General features: G+C 37.1%; 1 protein-coding gene across 5 annotated transcripts in view; it reads left to right on the top strand.

Moving 5' to 3' along the window:
• The window catches only part of cntnap5b (contactin associated protein family member 5b), a 172,237-nt gene that overhangs the window by 66,707 nt on the left and 82,983 nt on the right, over positions 1-22,547 (top strand). For all 5 annotated transcript variants that reach the window (XM_087304085.1, XM_087304087.1, XM_087304084.1 and 2 more), the window contains 3 exons: positions 15,104-15,214; positions 18,703-18,896; positions 22,057-22,204. In XM_087304085.1, coding sequence (XP_087160211.1) covers positions 15,104-15,214; positions 18,703-18,896; positions 22,057-22,204 — 453 coding nt within the window. The remainder of the gene's footprint in view (positions 1-15,103; positions 15,215-18,702; positions 18,897-22,056; positions 22,205-22,547) is intronic.

Below are 22,547 nucleotides of genomic sequence, written 5' to 3'. Positions count from 1 at the left end.
ATTACTTTTCTGCTTGTACTGGCCATTCGCCTCCAATAGGAGTAGTCAGAAAGGCAATGGTCAAACAGGTAGCAAACAGAAGCATAAAGGTAATCCAAGATGGTATCTATGATCTTGGATTACTTATATACTTCTGTTTGCTACTGGTTTGGCCATTGCCTGTCTGACTACTCCTATTTATTAACATGCCTGTGGATCCCTAACTCCATTGTCCAGTGTTATCTGTTACAATATGGAAGTCAGTAACATTATGCATTAATATTTACTAGGTTTCATTTAATTTTTTTTGCAAACTTTTGTTTATGAAAGATTTTATAGAGTAAAGAAGTATAATATTATACTTTTTTTTATAATATAATAACTTGTTAGTTTTCTATGATAACTTGATTTCTTTCAGCAAGTGATTGAATTTCCTTTAGAATTGGATTAAATAATTATTCATTTAGCTTTTAAGTTTCTTTCTTTTTTTTTTACTTGATTTTATTTGGTATTTGTTTTAAACACCAATTGAAAAGTGTAAAATTCTAGTTGGATATATAAATGAATTAAATGTTTTCTTGTTAACTAGTACAGCTTATTGAATAGGCAAATGATCTGCAAAATTACATTATTGTTTGATTAGTAATTTTGTTCTGTGAACCTTTATGAGTTTACATTTTGTCAGCATTCTTAGATTTAAGACAATATAGCTAATTGATATCTTATACTAATTACGTTTTTGTTTCATTGTGTTAATTATACTAACCCATTTGCTGTTCAAAGCTGTTCTACCCTTTTACATTTTAACCACTTGCACTTTTATTATGCTAAAATATCCAATATCACCATTTGTAAGCACACAGAACAAAAATAAATACATTTTTTTTATAAAAAATATATAAATATGTACAGTTGAATTCAGAATTATTTGTCCACCTTTGAAGTTTTATTTTCTTTATATATATATATATATAAGCAAAATACAGCTATACAGCTGTGTATATATATATATATATATATATATATATATATATATTTTTATATATATATATATATATATATATATATATATATATATATATATATATATATATATATATATATATATATATATATATATATATATATATATATATATATACAGCTTGGGATATATATATATATATATATCCCAAATTATTTTACAGTATTATTTTACAATTTTATTTACAGTATGTCAGGTAATATTTTTTTTCTTCTGGAAAAAGTCTTATTTGTTTTTTATTTTCAGCTGGAATGGAAGTAGTTTTAACATTTTCAACACCATTTCAGGGACAAAATTATTAGCCCTTTTAAGCTTATTTGTTTTTCAATAGTCTACAGAACAAACCATCATTATACAATACCTTGTTGAGGTTATTGTATTTTACCCTAATTACCCTAACCTAGTTAACCTAGTTAAGCCTTTAAATGTCACTTCAATCTGTATAGAAGTGTCTGGAAAAATATCTAGTAAAATATGATTTACTGTCATCATGGCAAAGATAAAATAAATCAGTTATTAGAAATGAGTTATTAAAACTATTATGTTTAGAAATGTGCTGAAAAAAATCTGCTCTCTGTTAAACAGAAATTGGTGAAAAAAATTAACAGGGGGCTAATAATTCAGGGGGGTTAATAATTCTGACTTCAACTGTATATACCATGTTAAAAAAACCAAGCAAAATATATTCCGTCAGAATTTCGTAAAAATAGCTCAAACTTTAATTCTATTTTGTAATTAGATGGCAAATAAATGTAATTTATATAATATGTATACTTTTTCCACCACACTTTATTCATTACATTGTTAAACAACATCAACAACACAGCATAACACTGATACCCAAATATTGACAGAATTGTATTACTTGTAAACTAATTTAGCACACATAGAAAAATAATTGTCTTATTTGCCAGACTCGCGTGCAATCTTTCAGAAAGTGCGATGGGTGCTCGGTGCGTCTTGTCTCAGTACTATGTCTTTGACACTGGGGATATTTTTAAGAGTACGAGCAGTGCATAGACGACCACTACTCTCCACACGACATAGTGATCCAGTGCGATATATTTTCATCAACAAGTAATCCAATCTAACTTTTGTCCAGTTTTAAGTCGGAAATTCGCAAAGAAAACAAAGCATTGTAGCCTTTCAGTTCTCGTAAACCATTGATCAACCTCTTCATACGAAAACACAATTTTTATTTAAGCCTTACACAGCTAAATAAATACGTCATCATTACGGCACCATTACAAGGAAAGTAAATAAAAGGATTATTCTAATGCACAGATTGCACAGTTATTCATTAATGTCCCACATTTGTCATCCAATATTCCAATGTTGAAAACTTTCAACCCCCCTAACTACTGTCTGAACCCTAGTTTTACCATTCGCCGACGGAAGCTTTTAATCCACAGAGAGGATTGTGTTCTGTGTACAAAGAGATCTGGGACACTCAGAGAGCATGCGAAACTCTCTGACAGGATTTAAATGAGTGTTCACACTTTTTCCCATCATGTAGATGTACATTCACAGACATCCAGGCATTCTGCGTTTTCCATTTCAACACTTTTATGCGTCCGTTAGAAAAAAAAGTTTGTTGGAGGCACCAGACTCAATTCAATGTGGGAAAAGCTTCTTTAAAATTGCATTAGAAATGGCATGTTGTGTCACAGAGCGGATGCACTGGGACATCCTGGGTTTCCATTAAAGGTGCGGAGTCTTAAAAGCGCAGCTGGGGTCAGGGAAAAAATGGACCGTCGTGCTGGGTTTACAAGGAGCTGCTTTTACGTCTAATAAAGCGTAAGAAAGCTACACAGTAGGAAGGGGGAGAGAAAAACCATGCCTTACCTTATGATATTTCTTGGATTCTTAGCTTCATATGCGTGTTCCCAAACCACATATGTTTAAATTTGGCATGTTATGCCCCCTTTATCAGCTCAAAATATCTCACAGATTATTTATGGGATATTTGAGTATACCATTTAGGTAATATTTTTGCTGCTTATTCAAACTACTTATTTAAACCAAGCTAAAATAGCACAATTCTTGAGTTTTTTTGGGGGGGGGACAAATTTGTTTTGTTCAATCAACTCAAATTTGTAAAAAAACAAAAAAAACAAACAAAAAAAAAAAACAATCAAGTAATTGTTTTTACACTGAAGTTCATCAAGTAATTTTTGTGTTGGGTCAACATAAACTAATTCAGGGAACCCTGCATTATTTAAAGTGTATTAGAAAAAAACAACATCTACTGCTTGTCGCTTTAAATGCAAATAAGTTGCTGCTTGAGAGTGGGCGGAGTCTCTACATGCTATTTTGACAGAAACAACAAAACAAGCTGATTTTGTGCAGGTTCTCATAATTTCTTTATTAAAATGCTGAATTTGTTTTTTCGTAAACACTATTCAGATTATAAAATGGCAGATTGTCCGTATTTTATTGTCCCTGCCCCCCCCCCCCACCCCCCAAAAAAAATGTATTTGTGCCATTTCTTGTGGTGTTTTGCAGTGAAAATATACACATTTGCACATCCTAATTCTTCATAAAAATACCTTGACCTCTGTAATTTAAATAAAGGAAACATGGGGAATCTGAAAGAGAAACTTGGGTTTTACATCTTCCTGCAGATTTCAGATGCAACTTTGATCAAACACATCTTATTTTAATTTCCAAGTGCTCCTTTTAAGTTAGTTTAGTTGTGTTTGATTAGGGTTGAAGATAAATTCTGCAACAAGGGGGATTTCCAGGAGCAGGGTTGAGCAACCCTGATCTAAATAAGCTTAATTTTTGTCAAAATCTCTTGCTAACAATAAAGTTATAATAATTTAGCTAAAACACATTTATCAAATATTATGTATTTGTTTGTTTAGTCAATCAGCTTTGTAGGTCTATTGAACTACACTTCATAATTATATTACATGAAATTGCAAAGTGTTTATTGTAAAGCTAAGCATTTTAATGTCATCTGTGTAAAGACAGGTTACTAGGAGATTTAGAGTGATAAACAATAGTTATATGCATTCTAGGAGTATGCACTCCTATGTACAATTATGGAAATAGTAGTAAATCTTTTGCATTCGTTCAACAAATCTCTATACAAGTGAATCAGAGCTGCTTTGTTACACTTACAGACCACTTAGTTAGATACACCTGTCCAACTGCTCATTAAAGCAAATTTCTAACCAGCCTATCACATGGCAGCAACTCAATGCAATTAGTAGACAAGGTCAATTCGATCTGCTGCAGTTCAAACCGAGGATCAGAATGGGGAAGAAAGGTGATTTAAGTGACTTTGAACGTGGCATGGTTGTTGGTGCCAGACGGGCTGGTCTGTGTATTTCAGAAACTGCTGATCTGCTGGGATTTTCAAAAACAACCACCTCTAGGGTTTATGGAGAATGGTCAGAGAAAGAAAAAATATATATTTAGTGAGCGGCAGTTCTGTGGGTGCAAATTCCCTGTTGATGCCAGAGGTCAGAGGAGAAAACCTTAGAACCGAGTTATGCAGAAGAGCATCTCTGAATACACAACACATACAACCTTGAGGCGGATGGGCTACAGCAGCAAAAGACCACACCGGGTGCCACTCGGTCAGCTTAGAACAGGAAACTGAGGCTACAGTTCACACAGGCTCATCAAAATTGGATAATAGAAGATTGGAAAAATGTTGCCTGATCTGATGAGTCTCAATTTCTGCTGTGACTATGCGATGGTAGGGTCAGAATTTGGTGTCAACAACATGAAAGCATGGACCCATCCTGCATTGCATCAACAGTTCAGGCTTATATTTTTGGCACACTTTGGGCCCATTAGTACCAATTAAGTATCGTGTCAACGCCAAAGCCTACCTAAGTATTGTTGCTGACCATCTCAATCCCTTTATGACCCCAGTGTACCCATCTTCTGATGCCTACTTCCGGCAGGATAACACACTGGCCTCAGACTGATTTTGTGATCATGACAATAAGTTCACTGCACTCAAATGGCCTCCACATTCACCAAACTCAATCCAATACAGCACCTTTGGGATGTGGTGTAATGGGGGATTCACATCATGGATGTACAGCTAACAAATCTGCAGCAAATATAGACCAAAATCTCAGAGGAATATTTCCAGTAACTTGTTGAATCTATGCCACAAAGGATTAAGGCAGTTCTGAAGGCAAAAGGCGGTTACAACCAGGTACTAGTAAGGTGTATCTAATAAAGTGGACGGTGAGTGTATGTATGTTCCCTGAAAATCAGATGGACAATCAAAAGTCTGATGTATCAAGTAGCCGAAAGTAACCAGAAATCTGATCATATCCAGTAAATGCATTTCTTAGAAGTTTAGCAATTGATACAATTAACATAATTCAAACTTAAGCTGTATTGGCTAAATGCACATTGCAATAAGGTCACGTGATGAGCTTAACACACTGAGAAGCACAGCACCACGTCTAATAACAGGATTTATTCTTCACCAGGCTTCACAGATATTTTTTCACATTTCCGTCTAATTGATGCAACATATTTTTAGATGTGCGCTGCCTCTCCACTGGTGGACGCATCTGAACAAAATTCCACTTTGTGTGATACGCAGAGAGCGGAGAACATGTAAATGCCCAATGTATAGGAAGAATTGAAACGCTGTCTTGTCAATGAGATAAACAACATGAGCCTGTTTTGTTTGTTTAATAAAATAAGAAAGTATAGACCTGTCCTATGGGAACATTAAATGACTTCTGTTGTGATCTAGTGCTGGAAAATAGCATTAAATAACAAGAAACACTGAGTATTGATGGAGAGACTGAAGAGGTTACAACTTCTAGACTGAGCCGAGTCATTTCTGAAAGATTAATGTAGTTGTTGTGGAGTAAAATTGATTGAGTTCATTGACTAGCACTTTTACTGATCTGTTCAGATGGGCTGGCAAATAAACATTACACTATTAGTACAATTCTCTTATCTTATATGTCTCTGTAAATACAATCAGAGACTGTTGTAACATTCCCAAAATATATAATATACTTATTCTTAATATGAAGTTATAGCACAAAATGCTGGTATTGGCTCATCCTTCAGAAAGAGCTACCTTCGTATGTAAAACAGTCAGCCGTTGGTGGAAACATGTAGATTAAGGGGTGTTAATATGTAATAAGTTTCCCTTTCGGTTTTATAGATGCACCAGGGACCTGATTACAACTCTTAAACAGGCAAAACCTCATGTTTTCATGATATTCCCCCTTTGAAGAGTACAGCATTAAACATGGATCTGTTTACTGACATTTGTAAACAACAATCAACTCTTAAAATGCTGCAATTGTACGCTGCAAAACTGCAAATTAGGCGACCTATCCTCAAGCTAATACCAGTGCTGCTGAGTTGTTTTCCTCCCATAAACATTAATTTCGCAGCATGCATATGTCAGTAGAACTGGCTGTGCTGACTAGGAGAGTTTCCAAGGTAAACATAAAAATTTAATCTCCCCCACCCCTCCAACCCGTCTTCACATTCATGCCGAGCATCCGTCTGATCCCGGTAGAAACAATTATGTGTAGCGTGTTTGTCAAATACAGGAAAAACTGTGTTTTTTTTGTTGTTGTTTTACAGTTTGGCATGCATCCCCTGGCTCTCATTCTTGTCTTGAAATGCTGTTTAAAAAAAAAAAAAAAGAGCACCGTTCTCGATTCGTTAAACAGTTTTATTAATTACATGCATACATGAGTACACTTCATTTCCACTAATTAATAAGCTAAAGCGAGATTAATATTAGCATGATTAACCAATTATGTATGCAGCAATCAGGTCATTGTATTTGATTAGAATACATTATTTTTGTGGCATTCCGATGATTGGCATAAATTCAGACGTTACGGCTTTAAAAATGTTCTTGATTAACGGGTGTAGACCTATATCAATCCTCGTCTGTTTCTCAATTCCACTTCAGATATTACTGGCGAGAGCTGCTGTTCTGACAATTAAAAATCAGATGTACACTTTTATAGTAAGTTTCTTCTTGTAAACACAGAAATGATATCATATTTGTTGATTTCATATCTCCTAAGGCCCTTTTACACTTGATAGCAAGTGTGTTTTTGTCCATCCAACGATCCAAATACTTTGAGCTTGTCTACTTTTGACCGTTTTCAGAGTTTATTTAAAGGGAATAGAAACAAATGAAATGCCACCCTCACCCCTTTATATAGACCATTTCAACAAAGAAATCAGGAAAGTGGTCAAAAAAGAAAGAGATCAAATGAAGTACTCTACCTGACAGGTTTTGTCACCTATCCAAGTTTTAGGAACAACAAATAATAACTTGACTTCTACTTGAAGATTTGTTATCAGAAGTGACCTATATGAAAGGCAAAGGCCTCTAGATTACACTTATTTTACCAAAATAAAATATGATCATGCCTCGATTTTTAATGATTTAATTAGAAGAGTAAGGTCAGACTTTGCTTAGACAAATGCCTTATCACGTAAAATAAATAATTTACAGTAGAATATAAAGTCATTGTGCAGTGGAAAAAGAATTAATATTGTGTATGACTCCCATGAGCTTTTACGACTGCATCCATTCATATCTGCAATGATTGCAATAACTTATTAATAAAGTCATCTGGAATGGCAAAGAAAGTGTTCTTGCCGGACTCCTGAGATTCACCTAAAGATTCTTTGGATTCATTTTAATTGCCTCCTCCTTCTTCTCCCCATAAATACTCAATAATATTTATGTGTGGTGACTGGGCTGGTCAATCCTGGAGCATCTTGATCTTGTTTGCGGTTACATATTGAGTAACATTATTTTCACAATGCTAGTGTGTATTATTCCTGTGTTGTATTCTCTACTATGTGTCTCTTTCTCTCTCTCCACATGAGCGGAGATCAGGTGCAGCTGTGAGAGGGGCGGCGCCAGTTGTAAAAGCACACTGTTGGCGCTGCTCATCGAGTTCTCTTCCTGTTTCCCCTCGCTGTTGTGTGTGTGTTTGAGCAGAAGCTTTGAGTTCTCAGTGTGGCAGTGATATCTTTCTGTCTGAAACCTTTTTCCACAGTAATCTGGTGAGATACTCCGTTAAATACGGTAATAGGATGGTAACTTGCATTAGCGGTGGCTGGCCGTTTATTTCCTGTCCACATCCCCGTTTCAAAGCCATCTGGTGAGATCCTCTGTTAAATACGGTACTAGGACGGTATCCTGTGTTAGCTGTGGCTAAATGTTTACTTACTGCTGAATAATCAAAGGGAAGGCCCCTTTTCTTTTGTCCCATTTTCTCTTGTTTAATGGATAGTTATGGAGGGTAAAATTGTATGTTTCATTTACAGAACTTTATTTTTGGTTTAGGTTAGAAATTTAATATTAGGTAGCGTACCTTGTTTTGTTTGCTGTTTTGGCCTTTTTGTTCCCTGATTCTGATACTGAAATGTTTGTCTAATAAATCTGTTATCCCTTTTGACAACTTGGGATCCATTCTTCGTACGTGGATTACTCAATTAGCTGGATTTGGATATTGACGATTTGACACGATCCAGGATCGTTTCGTTCCTCAAAGCTGATCCGAGAGTTGTTGTCATAGCAACAGTTCTGCTAGGTCAAACCTGATCGGGAGCAGGTTCAATTCATATAAACAGGATTAGATCGGCTCAGTTCAAGCAAAGATAATACAGAAAGTATGTTCTGAATTCTGATATTTTCTTACAGTAGTAGTTATATACACTTGGGAAAATGGTACATATTTTTTTAACTATATATATATATATATATATATATATATATATATATATATATATATATATATATAAAGTTATAGTCATTAATAAAATAAATAAAGTTATACATATTAATAAAACTTATGCAATCTGTACCATCGAAATGAAAGTACAAAGACTGTCACCTTGTGGTGCAAAGAGAAAACTTATTGATATGAACTTTTTAGATCGCTTTAGTACAAATTGTGTATAATAGAAATGCAGAATATGTGACTTATTTTAAAGCAATAATACATTTATGCTGTCATAAACATGTTTTGATAGTTAATATTGATTTGAAGCTTTACAAAAGTTGCAGACGCCTTTACCAATATCAAAATGCTTTTGTAAACAACCAGTTATTCTTTACGCCGATTAAAAAACGGCTACTATAATATAGACAATATTTTCTAAATTTAGAACTAAATACACTGATATGCACTGAAATACATGATGAATACTCTTGACACATGAAAGTGTAAAGCCTGCAGCTCACAACAAATGTGGAAGGTTATTGCGTGTCATATTTAACAAACCGTTTCTGCTAATTTGATGTAATTTTGCTCACATGGATAATTGAATATTAATCAGATGATGTCATTACGCTGCTGTGCCGTCAGCCAATCGCTGCATAGCTGATCATGATTTCGAGGATCGATAGATCTGTCCTTCACAACACACGCAGCGATCTCAGATCAGTTCATCCAGACATTCTAATCTGATTCGCGAACTTGTTTGAAGAACCAAATTAGCGAGAGATCAGAGATTAAAAGATCCGGATCAGTCAAATCATCTTAGATCATTTAAGCGAGGGACGAAAAACGGACCCTTGGCCTGTGTGTGGGAGTGCTTGGGGAACAGGAACGGGGACTCCGGGTGACCTCTTTTAACAGCGGTCATCCTTAACCTTATGTGCGTAGCGAGGTGCATGCGCTACGTAACATTCGCTTTCAAAACTTTGATTTGGAGGCTGAGAAGGAGCGCTATCTTTATGAAGAATTTACCCTCTCCTGTGGTTTGTAATGTAATGGGCAGCACAAATGTCTTGATAACTTAAGCTGTTGATGTCACTCTGCAGATCTCTTGCATGCCCGTATACTGAATGTAACCCCTGACCATGACTATTCCTTCCCCAAACTTGACTGATTTCTGTGAGAATCTTGGGTCCATGCATATTCCAGTAGGCCTTCTGAAATATTTGTGATGGTTGGGATGCAGTTCAACAGATTATTCATCAGAAAAATCTACCTTCTGCCACTTTTCCAAATGATTAACTAGAAGTTAAGTTCTTATTTGTTGCTCTTACAACTGGGATTGATGATAAGACTTTTGTCAGATAGTGTAGTTATGTTCTGTTAAGCTAAAATGCATCTACCAATGTTAAAACAGGTGCTAAAGGAAACATAGATGGATGAATGAGTTATCAAATCTTGAGCTGAGAAAGAGCAAAACTTGAGCATAATTTCCCTATTCTATCTACATTCCAAAAGCAAGAAGTTGCAGTTATAAAACTAAATAAAGGATTTTCAGCCTTGGAATGTTCTGAATCTGAATGGGATTGTTCCTAATGCCCTCCAAGTGTTGGTCTGTTTTCACACTCTATTGATTCCGTTGATCTCTGGTGCACTTTTGTTCATTTTGCATCATCACAGACATGTATGGCACATGAACGCAGGTCAGGGTATTGTGCTGCTTTTAATTGAGTGCTTGTGCACAGTAGAGCCATGCAAGGACACTTGCGTTCTGAGGCTTGCAAACAAATCTTTTGAGGGGAAAGCTGATTACAGGCTATTCATTTGATGCTCTGATTGCACTCACAATGTGCAAATGAAATGCAGGCTCATTCTCTTATCCAAGGCAAATCATCACTCCCATATTCGCTAATGGCATCAGCTCACAGGCAAAACTTGAGGTGCTTTTACATTCACACAAATTTCACCACAATTGCTACCAAACTACTACTGCTGGTCTAATCTTTCCCGCAGTTCCAAATACAAACACAGCATCAACAATGCGGCACATATAATAACTTTGCGAACCTACAACCACATCCAAACACAGCAAATAAATTGTGTTCATAGTTTGCGCACCATAGTTTGTAAAGATGAAGATTATGAGCAATAGTAGCCTGTTCATGTAGAGCATAGGTGTCAAACTCAGTTCCAAAAGGGCTGCAGCTCTGCACAGTTTAGTACCAACCCTAATTAAACACACCTGATCAAACTAATTGAGTCCTTCAGGCTTGTTCAAAACCTACAGGTAAGTGTGTTGGAGCAGGGTTGGAACTAAACTGTGCAGGGCTTCGGCCCTCCAGGAATTGAGTTTGACAACCCTGATGTAGAGCATAGTAATTTGTATAGGCAGAGAATTCAAAGGAGAAACATATTTGTGCAGTGTGCTGAAATTTGAATAGACAGATAATAGAAGCAGTAATGTGTTCAGTATTTTTACAATGCTGTTTTAGTTAATATCGTTGGTCACAGTAACACTGTCCTCAGCCCCTGACCCAAGCAATTCCTACTTGTAGCCTATCAATGTTTTAATGCTACTTAAGAATCACTTTTCTTTGTTCAAAGTTGGTTACTTGGGTGTTGAAAGAGAAAAATAAAACAATTACGAACGAGGATCTAAACCAGCCTGTTAACTGTCTTGCTGGGTAAGAGTTGTAAGAGGCCCAAACCCAATGGTGCAATTAGCATGAAAACTCTAAACACTGCAAGGAAAAGTCTTTAACATCAAGGTATCATGAGAAAAATTGATACTACAGATTATTTATGTTTCTGTTAGGTCCCATTGGATGTTGTCATATTCTGAATGGGTCTTCTTGTGCCAACGTTTGACGTAACTTATTGATATCAATACCGATTCCTAAATCACTTATAGATGCTGGTTCTTATCAATACTGTCTTTTATACTATTGTCTAAATTTTGATACAAAAATGTAATTTTATTACTGTTTAGTACCATGATTTCTGGATTATTTGGTGTAGTTTGTGAGTGTCAGAGCAACTATGAATATGCAGTAGTCTCAGAGTAAACCCACACTTTTGATTGTGTCGCTTTCAGCCCAGCCAGCTTGACCGATTGTTGCATGTATAGACACCTTACACATGTGAAAAGATTTCATTCGTATGGTAAACAAACATCAGCCATATGAGGACCACATCATTCAGAAACACAAAATAAGCAGCCACTTCTAGTTCATTATTAACATTTAAGTACCAAGTATTGGTACCATCTCAATACCAGGCCTAATTCTGACATAGCCTTACATTATGACAACTGAGATCTTACTGATGATCATGTTCGGACATTCAGACAACCTGGCTTAAATGAATGCTTCAAAAGCCTGTATTTTGAGTTTTTGAAAAGTGACCTTTCATGCAGTGTGTAACAGCACTAAGTAAATGAAAACATCTAGCTGAGGTTTAAATTTAAAAGTGTACCGTGTTTAAACCTATTGATTCTTTTATAAAATAGTTGACTTGGAGTCAAATAAATTAATCGTGTTGGGTTCAGATCTTTTGGCTGAACTTGTTAAAGTTAATATAGTACATCACCAAATATAAAGTCTCGAATCCGGCAAAACGTGAACATACCTTTCCTTTCAGACACTAGCAGAGCACTGGGGATCATGGCAAAGATCATGAAGATCCCTGACAGATGGTGATTCAACTGTGGGGAATAAAGGGTTAAATAAAGTTAATTTTCACAACAACACCACAGTATAACCAACCTAGTGCTGTGTGTGTTCATGTCATTTTTTTCTGATTTTTGATACAATAACCTATCTGCAGAGTTGGACTTGTCTGCCTTTTGCTATTAAATGAAAGAGCAGCAAAGACTATTATGTATAATTTTTCAGACTTTGACAGGGACTTTGTCAGTAACCATTACAGTTCATATGGACTAGTTTCTAAGTGTAATTAAAATAGTTGCCTCCTTTTCTGTAATATGCAAAATATTAATAAGTATGTGTTGTAACTTGTAATCGCTGCACACGGCTTGCAATCACTTATCTATTCTAGATCAATGTGTCATGACTGTGATTGTCCACCAGATGCCACTGTAGTTCGCCAGCAACTCCCTATGAACTACAGTGGTGAAAGAACCACACATTCCTTCGAGCACACACCCGGTCTTTCATATATACTGATTTGCAATCACAGCTGTCTCTGTTTCCCTGTTGATTACCTGGACTATATATTCAACCATTCCACCTCTGTTTGTTAGTTCGTCGTTCGTCCTTGTTGGTACGTGTTCCTGATTCCAGTTTGTATCCTGTCTTAGTTGCTAAAGTTTAGCTCTAGTTAAATCTGTTTGGGTTCCTGGTTTGTTTGTTTATTTTGTTACTTTGATTTTTGCATTTTTGTTCTCTGTCACCACACAATACAATATTAAATCTGCACTTGGATTCTACTCCCGTTTTTGTTCCTGTTTTATCCCGCCAGACGTGACACAATGCTTGTACTTTCTCCCAGGTTAAATCTTTATGGGGCTCTTCACATGTTATATCCAAAACCACATTGAAAATGTGACGTGTGCTTCTTCCTTTACCATTTTAAACACCTTTTGTTCTCGCAATATCTTGCTGTTGGTTGGCTGTGGGCACCATCAGCTGTTCCTTATACACATGGCACAGTCCATTTTCAAAAAAGTTCAACTTTTTCCACTGTGTGGATTAATACTGAATGTATTTTGTTGTTAGTACTTGGGTTTACGGTTAAGAGTAGAGGAATATGCTGGTGTTTAACTGCATTGCGTCACTGAACGAATTACATGGGAGTCATTGGGGTAATTAGGTAAAATACATGCATATTATAAGACAATAAAAGTGTTTTTTTGACCTTGCATGCAAATAAGTCTGTTTTTGGAGACCACCAAAACCAAAATATGACCTTTTATAGTGCAAAGAAGGGGCTCTTTAAGACTTATTGGCTGTAACTGACAATGTGCAACATGCTGTTTCTAGATCCAAAGGCAGATTTGTTGTTGTTCCATGGGTGTAGTGAATCAGTTTGTTTCTGCATCAAAGGTACAGATGGTAAACAATTCTGAAAATAACAGTCTAGTATCCACCTGAAAGTTAAGACAATTTCAAAGTTTGCCTCAGCCTTGAGCAGAGCAGGATCTTGTGGTGGTTTCAGAAAATCCCTCTTGATTTTAAACAGTCATTGGTTCCATCACCCCCTCAACAGGGTCGTACACATTCCTGTCCATCAAACGCTCCATCGTATCTTCACCTTGTGTGCCAATGCCCCCAAACATCTCAAGTAATGAAGCTTCTGGCTTATGGTCATGCTGTATCGATTCCCATCTCTTGTGCCATCAGAGCATCAGGTGCTGGGCAGCCACCAGGTCAATCTCACTCCCCTTCTGGAGTCTAATCTGGTTTCTTTCCGCCGGTGGATGCAATGCATGACCGTCACTGCAAGAAGAGAAAGCCCCTGTCAGTCATCCCCATCATTCATATTTATGAGTTTCAAAAACATCCCTTGCTCAATTTGCTCACTTTACACGCTGACAGAAGAAAAGATGGAGAGATAGTCGGCAAGAGAGACTCCCTGTTGAAAAATGCATCGTGGGGGTGGGGTTTTAAATGGCTTCATCTGGAGGAAACCGGCATTAGAGGTTGTATGTTCATTAGAGTTTTCCGTCCCATAAAGAAATATGCGGTTGAGCCTGAAAAGGAGGTGTTTTGTTCCTGTCTTGTTTGTGCCGTCTCTCTAAGCTAGCTACTGGATTCTCTCCTTCCTACGACCTTAGCTGGATACTTACTATTTCATGTCTTTCTGTCTCTTTATCTCTCCCTTTCTACCTCTCATCTTTCCGTTTCACCTTTTGCCCAGTCTGGAATACATTTGCAATTCTGTGAGTGATGCTATTTGATGTCAGGCTCATTCAGAAAGCGTTTGAAAGGTTAATTAGCTGAGAAATCGGTGCGGCTTTCTCAAACATTGAAATGAGAACCGTTGTCAGATTTTTCTCTCTCTCTCTCCTTTTTTTTTTTCTTTTTTTTTTGCTTGTTGGTTCTCATAATCTTGCTCTGAACGTTAACCTAAGGTATGAATGCTGAAAGCCCTATTTTAGACTGGTTGAATGAAGTTTACCCTTCTGAGTACAACAGACTGCTTTCTTCTGGTCCATTGACTGGTATCTTTAGCCATGGTTGAGGGTATTTACAATCACACTCGCTAGCTTTACAAACATTCACAAGCTATTTTATGTCTATAGGGTGACTTTTTTTTTTGTTTTTTTTTTTTTGTGAGAACTATACAATGGGCAAACCATAAAAGAAGTGACACAATTGAGTCATTAACAGACCTTGAATGTTAAATCTGATTGGCTAATGAGTGTTTCTTGCTGTTCCAGATCACTGCAATGGGCCGCTGGTCTCTGCTCTTCCTCCTACATCATTCCAGAGCTCCTCATCTTCATCCGACAGTCAGTCTCCATATTTTGCAAAACTCAACAGAAGAGATGGTGAGTAATCCCTCTGAGAAATGTAACAATTTGTGATTGATGTCCTTGCAATTGCCTGTAGAGACTATTATGCTGTGTTCAGACCGGACGCGGAACGTGCAAATAAATCACGTTATTTGCGTGTAAATAGACGAATGAAAATTTTGAGTTTACTCGCTTCATTCGGATTCGCGTCATGGGCAGGGCTTCTGTCTGCCCGGTGACTCTAGCTTTGTTGCTTAATCACAGACTATCTGTGTTTGTGCTTTAGGAAGGCTAAAATGAGTGCATATATTCGTTTGGCATTGTGTCTTAGTCCGCTAGATACCTTCTGAGGTGCACCCATGTGAGTTCATTAACTCCTCCAGAAACTATACCTGGATGATGGAGGCTTTCATCTGTGTTTCTGACTGAGCCGAGCCCAGTTTGATGTACTGTTGTCTGGTGTTGACAGGAGGATTTCCCCTCGGCACACCAACAACAGGCGCAAAACAGTCATAATCACGGCCCTACAAGAGAAAGCCCCTGATTGGTTAAGGCTGCACAAATGTTCACTGAAGTTCAGATTTTCCAACTTTTGTGATTTAGCACGTTAAGCACGTCAAATGCACAAAGCGCTCATCTTGCGCCATTTGCACCACCTCATTCGTGCGTATCGTGCTGCAGGATGCCCATTAATATCTACATTGTCTAAACATGCTAATCCCTCACGCTTAATGCTTCATCCATTTCTGGTGTGAACGCAGCATTAGAGTTTCCTTTGAAATAGTACAATTTTTATTGTAACACAAAAAGTATAGTTCACCCAAAATTAAAAATACAAATATCTCAATTTAATTACACTTAAGTGGTTCCCAACCCCTGGGCTTCGGACCAGTACCGGTCTGTGGAGCAACTGGTACAGGGCCGCAGAAGTAATATAAAATTATTTCTGTTTTATTTATTATTTATTATTTATTATAGTCAAAATGCTCTTTTTATTTTGAAAAAAGAAATCTTTTATTTAATAAAAAATTACTATTTTCTCTGATATCTTGGTCACTTGAATGGCAAAATTTAACTCACAAGCTAGCCAATTGAGAAATAAATAGATGTATTTTGAACGTTTTTTTTTGCGTAGGGGAAAAGGCCCAGTGAAGGACCCATGAACTGCCAAGGAACAAATCCGCAACCCATTTGTCAACAAAATTAGGTGAATCCAGAATATTTGCGTAGTAAGAAGATCAACTGCTCGAGATTGCAAATGATGGCGGCATTTTTAGGAGCCATTCACATGTCGTCTTTTCCGCACACAAGGTCGATATTTCCAATGGAGGCACGCATTTTGCGTTGCATATTGAGAGTGACGCACACCTTCCAGGCACCCCCAGTTGAAAACATTTTTCAGAACACAGCGAGTGCGCTGTGAGTCATGTGACTAGAACTGACCGAGCAGATTTATACTCTGGAATATAGTGTTGTGCAGATATCTTTGGAGGGGCATGGGCTTAACACTGCAGTGCTTTTAATTTTCTCAAATAAAACTTGTGGATGTTTCCCAGTGTTGGGTTGCGGCTAGAAGGGCATCCACTGCGTAAAAACATGCTGGATGAGTTGGCGGTTCATTCCGCTGTGGCGACCCCTGATTAATAAAGCGACTAAGTCGAAAAGAAAATGAATAAAGGAATAAAACTTGTATCAGAGTTACAGCAGTTTTTTTCAGCTTGACATCTGAGAGAAAATTTGATGGTCGTCTAGCAATCTACCTAGAACCACACCCCCAACACCCCCAGACCACCGTAAAAAAAAAATGTTGACCTGTCCACGGTAATAAAAAGGTCCCCAATCTTTTTATAAACGTGGACAGGTCAACAAATTTGCTGCCTTATAGACTTTCTGTTGAACACAGCACAACAAAGCAATATATATTTTAAAAAAAATGTTAGAAAACTCTAACCATTTACTTCTATAGAAGGAAAAACTAATTCTACAGAAGTCAGTGGTTTCAGGTTTCCAACATTCGTCTGTTTATCTTTCTTTGTGTTCAACAGAAACTTAGAAACTGAAATTTTTTTGTGACAAGTTGAAATAAATGACGACAAATGTCAGTTTTATTCTAACTATCTTTTTAAAAATTGGATGATGGTTTGTTATTTTGTCAACAGTGTATAAAGACTGAACACAGATCCATGACTGTTCAGTAATCCTGCTTTTACAAAATGAAATTCCATTATATCATATGCTGCATCAGGGATAAATATCCCTTATAAGTTGTTATAGGGTATTAGTAAGCATTCTTTATTGTGGGTCAAAACCAGGCCAAACAATGGATTACTGTCTGACAGGTAATCGGTGATCATTCTAGTTGTGTTAGTAGAGCAGTAACCTGTGTTGAGGCTAATGCAGGGTTAGCTGTTTGTCTATTTGCTCAGTCTTTTTTACAGTGCCAATGTACATTATGTTTACAGAGCTAATTAGCGTAAACCGACAAGCTTAAAAACAGCTCACTTGGCAGACTTGTCAGATGTTGAGCCTTGGCTGGCTATAAAAAATGCTTTCAATACATTTTTTTGCCTTTTAATTAAAAGTTTGTCTTTTTGTTAACAAAATAATTTCTTAATTACAACCACATTGTTGGGAAGATACTTGCCAAAAGTAGCAGTGCTTATATTATCATTTTTTTTTATAGAAAGTTTTGACCAATTCCATTCAAATGGTCAACTTTGCCACAAAAAAAAAGTGTTTTATTGATTTGTTTGTGTTGTGAGAAAATGAAGGGTATTTTATTAATTTGTTTTGTATTGTGAGAATGCAGGGGTTTTTTAAAAATGTGTTTGTGATGTGAGTATTTGCAGCACCTGTGCTGTCAAATTGATGAAGATCTTTTTCAATTTGCTGATGGGTTTTGTAATTGCATGCCTTTTCTTCAATTGCAGCACATTAAGCTCTCTTGGCCACCTTTATTTTAATTTTTTCTGAAGAATTTTAGTTTTAAGATAAAAAAAGAGGGTTTTGGCCTGCCTAACATGGTGGGGCTAATTATTCCAAAGTGTGGGGGCAACCACTGCTATAACACAATTCCCCTGGTTTTTAACCTTGTGCATGGATCAGCCAAAAGGATCTGATCAGCACATCTAAGTGCCCTTGATAGAGTGTACAATTGAATTAGTGCAGAAAGGTGTCTTAGTGCTAGTCAGGGATTTTTTTTTGTTTGTTTGTTTTTTCAGTAGAAAGCAAACACTTCGTGCAGTTTTTCATAGAATTTCACAAAGTATGTTTTCAAGTATATATTTTAAACTCATTTTTTGGGGGAGGTCACATACATAAAACGTGCTCATTTCCCTCCTATATCTCAAATATCTAACATACTTACAGATGATATTTTTTCTGATCTAACTTTGTTGTTCGATGTTGTGGATGATATGAACAGATATTTCAATATGCTGTTAACATATACAATGTCTTTGAATTTATGTTTCAAGCCTTTACAGCAACGCTGGAATTGCTAACTCCTTTTGTTCTTGTGTTAGGAGGTGGCGGCTGGGCTCCGGAGCGAACAGACAGGCTACGATGGCTACAGGTGGACCTGCGAGAAAGAGTCGAGGTCACAGCTGTGGCGACCCAGGGTCGTTTCGAGAGTCCTGATTGGGTTACGAGTTACATGTTGCTGTACAGTGACACAGGGAGAGCTTGGAAGCAGTTCAGACAGGAGGACAACATAGGGGTGAGTTATTCGAGTACTCTTATAAATAATCCAGGCTTTTATTATATTTATAATGCATTAGTACTTCGGCCAGAGCAATAAGCGCCGTAAAAGCTTTCTGGATAATGTGGATCAGGGGGGCTTTTATGACCGGAATAAAATGCGTGCACACCCAGAATCATTAAGCGTCTGTGTCTTTAACTAAATCATTATAATTTACTAGAATGAATTAATGCATCCACCCTTGCACCGTCGGACGCTGTCAGCACACCGAAAACCAGCCACCCGCAAAGCGTTCAAATTTTAATTACCGACTTGGATTTCATTTAATCGGTGAAAAGTAAGATTAAACACACGCCCTATCTTGAGTGACGTGACTTTATATCCCTGGCAAAACTTATTTCATGGTCTCCTGACCTCATCGGTCAGCTAAAACCCTTGTCTGCCCAACTCAAATTGCGTTTTCTTTTTTTGGATAGTTTTATTTTGACAACTTTGGGATCGATCGGGACGGCCCCTTGCATCACAAGAGAGAGCGGCTGCATTGCCTTCGCACTTACAGGCAAACAAATGGGCTTCCCCCTCCTCTTTTGAATCAATACTCGTCATTTCAAAGCTCCATCATTCCCCAGCGTTCTTATTTAGCGCCGGCTCGAAGAGATCTGGAGTGAAACATTACTGAGATCTTACCTGCCATCTCCGTCGTCTCTCATTATGAAGGCTTGGATAAGCTGCTAATGTAATCATTGGAGCTAAACAAACAGAGAGCTGGAGGCAGAAGTGCTGTGTGTATATATATTTTCCCTATATAAACTTTTTTTTATTTGAATTTATGCATTTATTTATTTATTTTGTTCGCTGATGGCTTAATGTTCTGTTCTTTTTATCTCCCACCCAGCGGGAGGAAAAAAAAAGGTGCTGATTAGTTTGAGAACAGAGTTTAATGGAAGTCTTTGAAGGTGTGAAGTATTTTAATGAGTGGAAGATTAAAAGACGCGGAACATTTTTAAAGAGCGGTAGGTGCCTCCTGGTTGTGCTTTTTTTTTTCTTTTTCTTCTTCTTCTAGGCTCTACAGCTGGAGGTAGGACCCCCAGCTATTCTAAAACTGGAGGTTTAGATTAGCGGTGACGCTTTGAGTGCCGCTTAAAGAAACTAACGCTGCCAGGGGCTCCCCGCTAACTTTTCCTGTTAGCTTTTTAAATCTTAGGTAAATGCAGCTTGGCAAAAGTTCAGCTCTATGTATAGATAGTCAACTCTTGACTTTGGGAGAGTTTGGGAGAGTTAAGCCGAGATGCTAATTTAGAGTAGGAGAGCTAAATACCTGTAGAAAGCTAACCCAGCGGACAAGCATTGTCATACGATTTTATTACAAGGTTAGATTTAGGTTGCAGTTTTTTTTTTTGGTCATTGAATAACGACGTGAAATGGCGTTTATTTTGTTGATTTCATGTTGTGTTAGAAAGTGACCAAAATTTAACGTTAGCCAACATCTTAAACCAGCGTCATATTGACGTCAAATAATAGTATTTATTGGTATGGCAACCAAACGTCATCATCCAGCGTCTGATAGACATAATTTTGGTAACGTCCACACATCATCAAGCTGTAACATAATTAGATGCTAATATTTGTTGTTTTTAGTTTCCGTTGGAAAGTAACCCAAATACAGTGTCTTTCCGACATTGGACTTTGACGTTGGCCTGATATTGGGTTCTGATGTCAACCCGATTTTCCTTTCCAAACAAAATGCAGCGTCCCACGATGTTGGGGTACCACGTCAATCTGACGTCTTGCTGACGCCCTGTGCATGCTGGGAACAATTACCATTCCTGGTCATTTAAAGAGTTTTTTTTGTCTGTCATATGTCACTACCTAATGAATGTAGCGATCAAGAGAGTCATTATAAACGTTGATTTAAAGTAACTGTATATTTTACAACGCTTGTAATTTATCTGCGGTATGTTTCACACTGCGCAATCCTAGACTGCAAAAACAGTGCTAATCCTGCTCCAAACAAAGGGTTTTATGAGCCAGGATAGAAAAGTGGTGCTCATCCTGCGTAGCACGTCCTACCTGAAGGCTGGTTTATACTTCTGCGTCGAGTAATGCCTTGCACATAGTCATGCATTTATACTTCTGCGTGCTGTTTGTGTTGTTCTGCAATAACACTTCCGAAATGCTAGCTGGCAGTAGGTTTTTATGTTTCTCTGTTTCGAGTTTCTTCGTGGGTGTTTTGTTTTTTTCGAACTGCTACCTTAATGTACAAGTAGCTAAAACTCGCTCATTTAAAGGTGGGAACCGTCAGACGTGCAGCAACATTAATCATAAGGTAAACACAAAACAAAAGTTTTTATCTGGAGCTCCTTCATAGGACTCGACACTTCTAAACACTCACTCCAACGGGTTCACATGGCCAATCCGTTGCGACATGTAGTTACATTTTTTTCAGAGGTGCACATCAGCTTCGGTGTCAGCCATGGCAAGATGTATATACGCTTTTGACGCAGAGATGAAAAACAGCCTTAAGGCTAAAACCAGTGTTAAATGCAGTGTGAAAGGCAAAATACAGAATACTAGTATCTACTGGTTAACCAGCCCTTTAGATAGGCTACTATTGTTAACATTTGTTAACAATAAACGATTTATTCTGCTGAAGTCTATGAGACAGAAGTTTAGTTACATTCAAGTCTATGTAACAGAATGTAAATGAGAGTGCTAGTAAAACATTAGCATTAGGGCACAGTCACATTAGCACATTTTGGCAAAGGAAATTGTGTAACCTACTTGATCAGATTGCTAAATCTGTCTGGGAACGCTTGGCAAAACAAACTTGAGCCATTTTTTAATGGATTTAGTGTGAAAGAAAAATATTCTCTAATTCATAGACTGCTAGAAATTCAACATTTCATAGATTCTTATGTACTGCTAAAACTATTGTAATGATAGTGAGGGGAAAAAATAATGGATTAGACTTTCTTTGAGCAAAACATACAATTGTGTGTTAGTAATTGTGTTTTTTGAGTGTGGTGTACTAGCATTAATTTTAATTTGGTGTTATTTGCATCAAAATACTCATTTTTGCACCAAGGATTTAAAATGTTTGACATGACATGAAGTACAGATGCCAACAAGACCAAATCTTAAAGATTCCTTTTGTTGTTGTTTGTTTGTTTTCATACAGACGTTCCCTGGAAACACAAATTCAGATGGGGTTGTTCACCACAAGCTCTCGCACTCAATACGAACACGGTTTCTGCGGTTCTTGCCGATGGATTGGAGTCCCGGAGGATGGATGGGCCTCAGAGTGGAGGTCTATGGCTGCGCATACAGTGAGTACTCAATGTGCATTTGGTCTATATCTTGTACTTTATGCATTCTAAAGTAATCCTATCTGTTTTCTAAATGCATCATATTGATCTTGTAAATGATTCCCCTGTGCATATATTCTGCTTGCGTTTGCTGTTCTCTTGTGTTTGATAAACATCTTAACGAATAACAAATGTTAATGGCTGTTTGAAAGACGTAAATAGTATCTGACCTGCTTTAATATTTGTTTAGTGGGTGTCAAATGTAAAGTCACAGTTTGAGCAGGCTAAAAACAAGGTTACTCTTAAAAGTAAATCTAAATTTTTTTAAACCATTGGTCTGAATTAGGGGCTGGGTGATATGGCA

The sequence above is a fragment of the Danio rerio genome, chromosome 22, assembly GCF_052040795.2.
Source record: "Danio rerio strain M-AB ecotype USA chromosome 22, GRCz13ab, whole genome shotgun sequence".
Classification (NCBI taxonomy): Eukaryota; Metazoa; Chordata; class Actinopteri; order Cypriniformes; family Danionidae; genus Danio; species Danio rerio.
The sequence above is the reverse complement of the archived record's forward strand: the minus strand, read 5'-3'. Positions and strand labels throughout refer to the sequence as shown.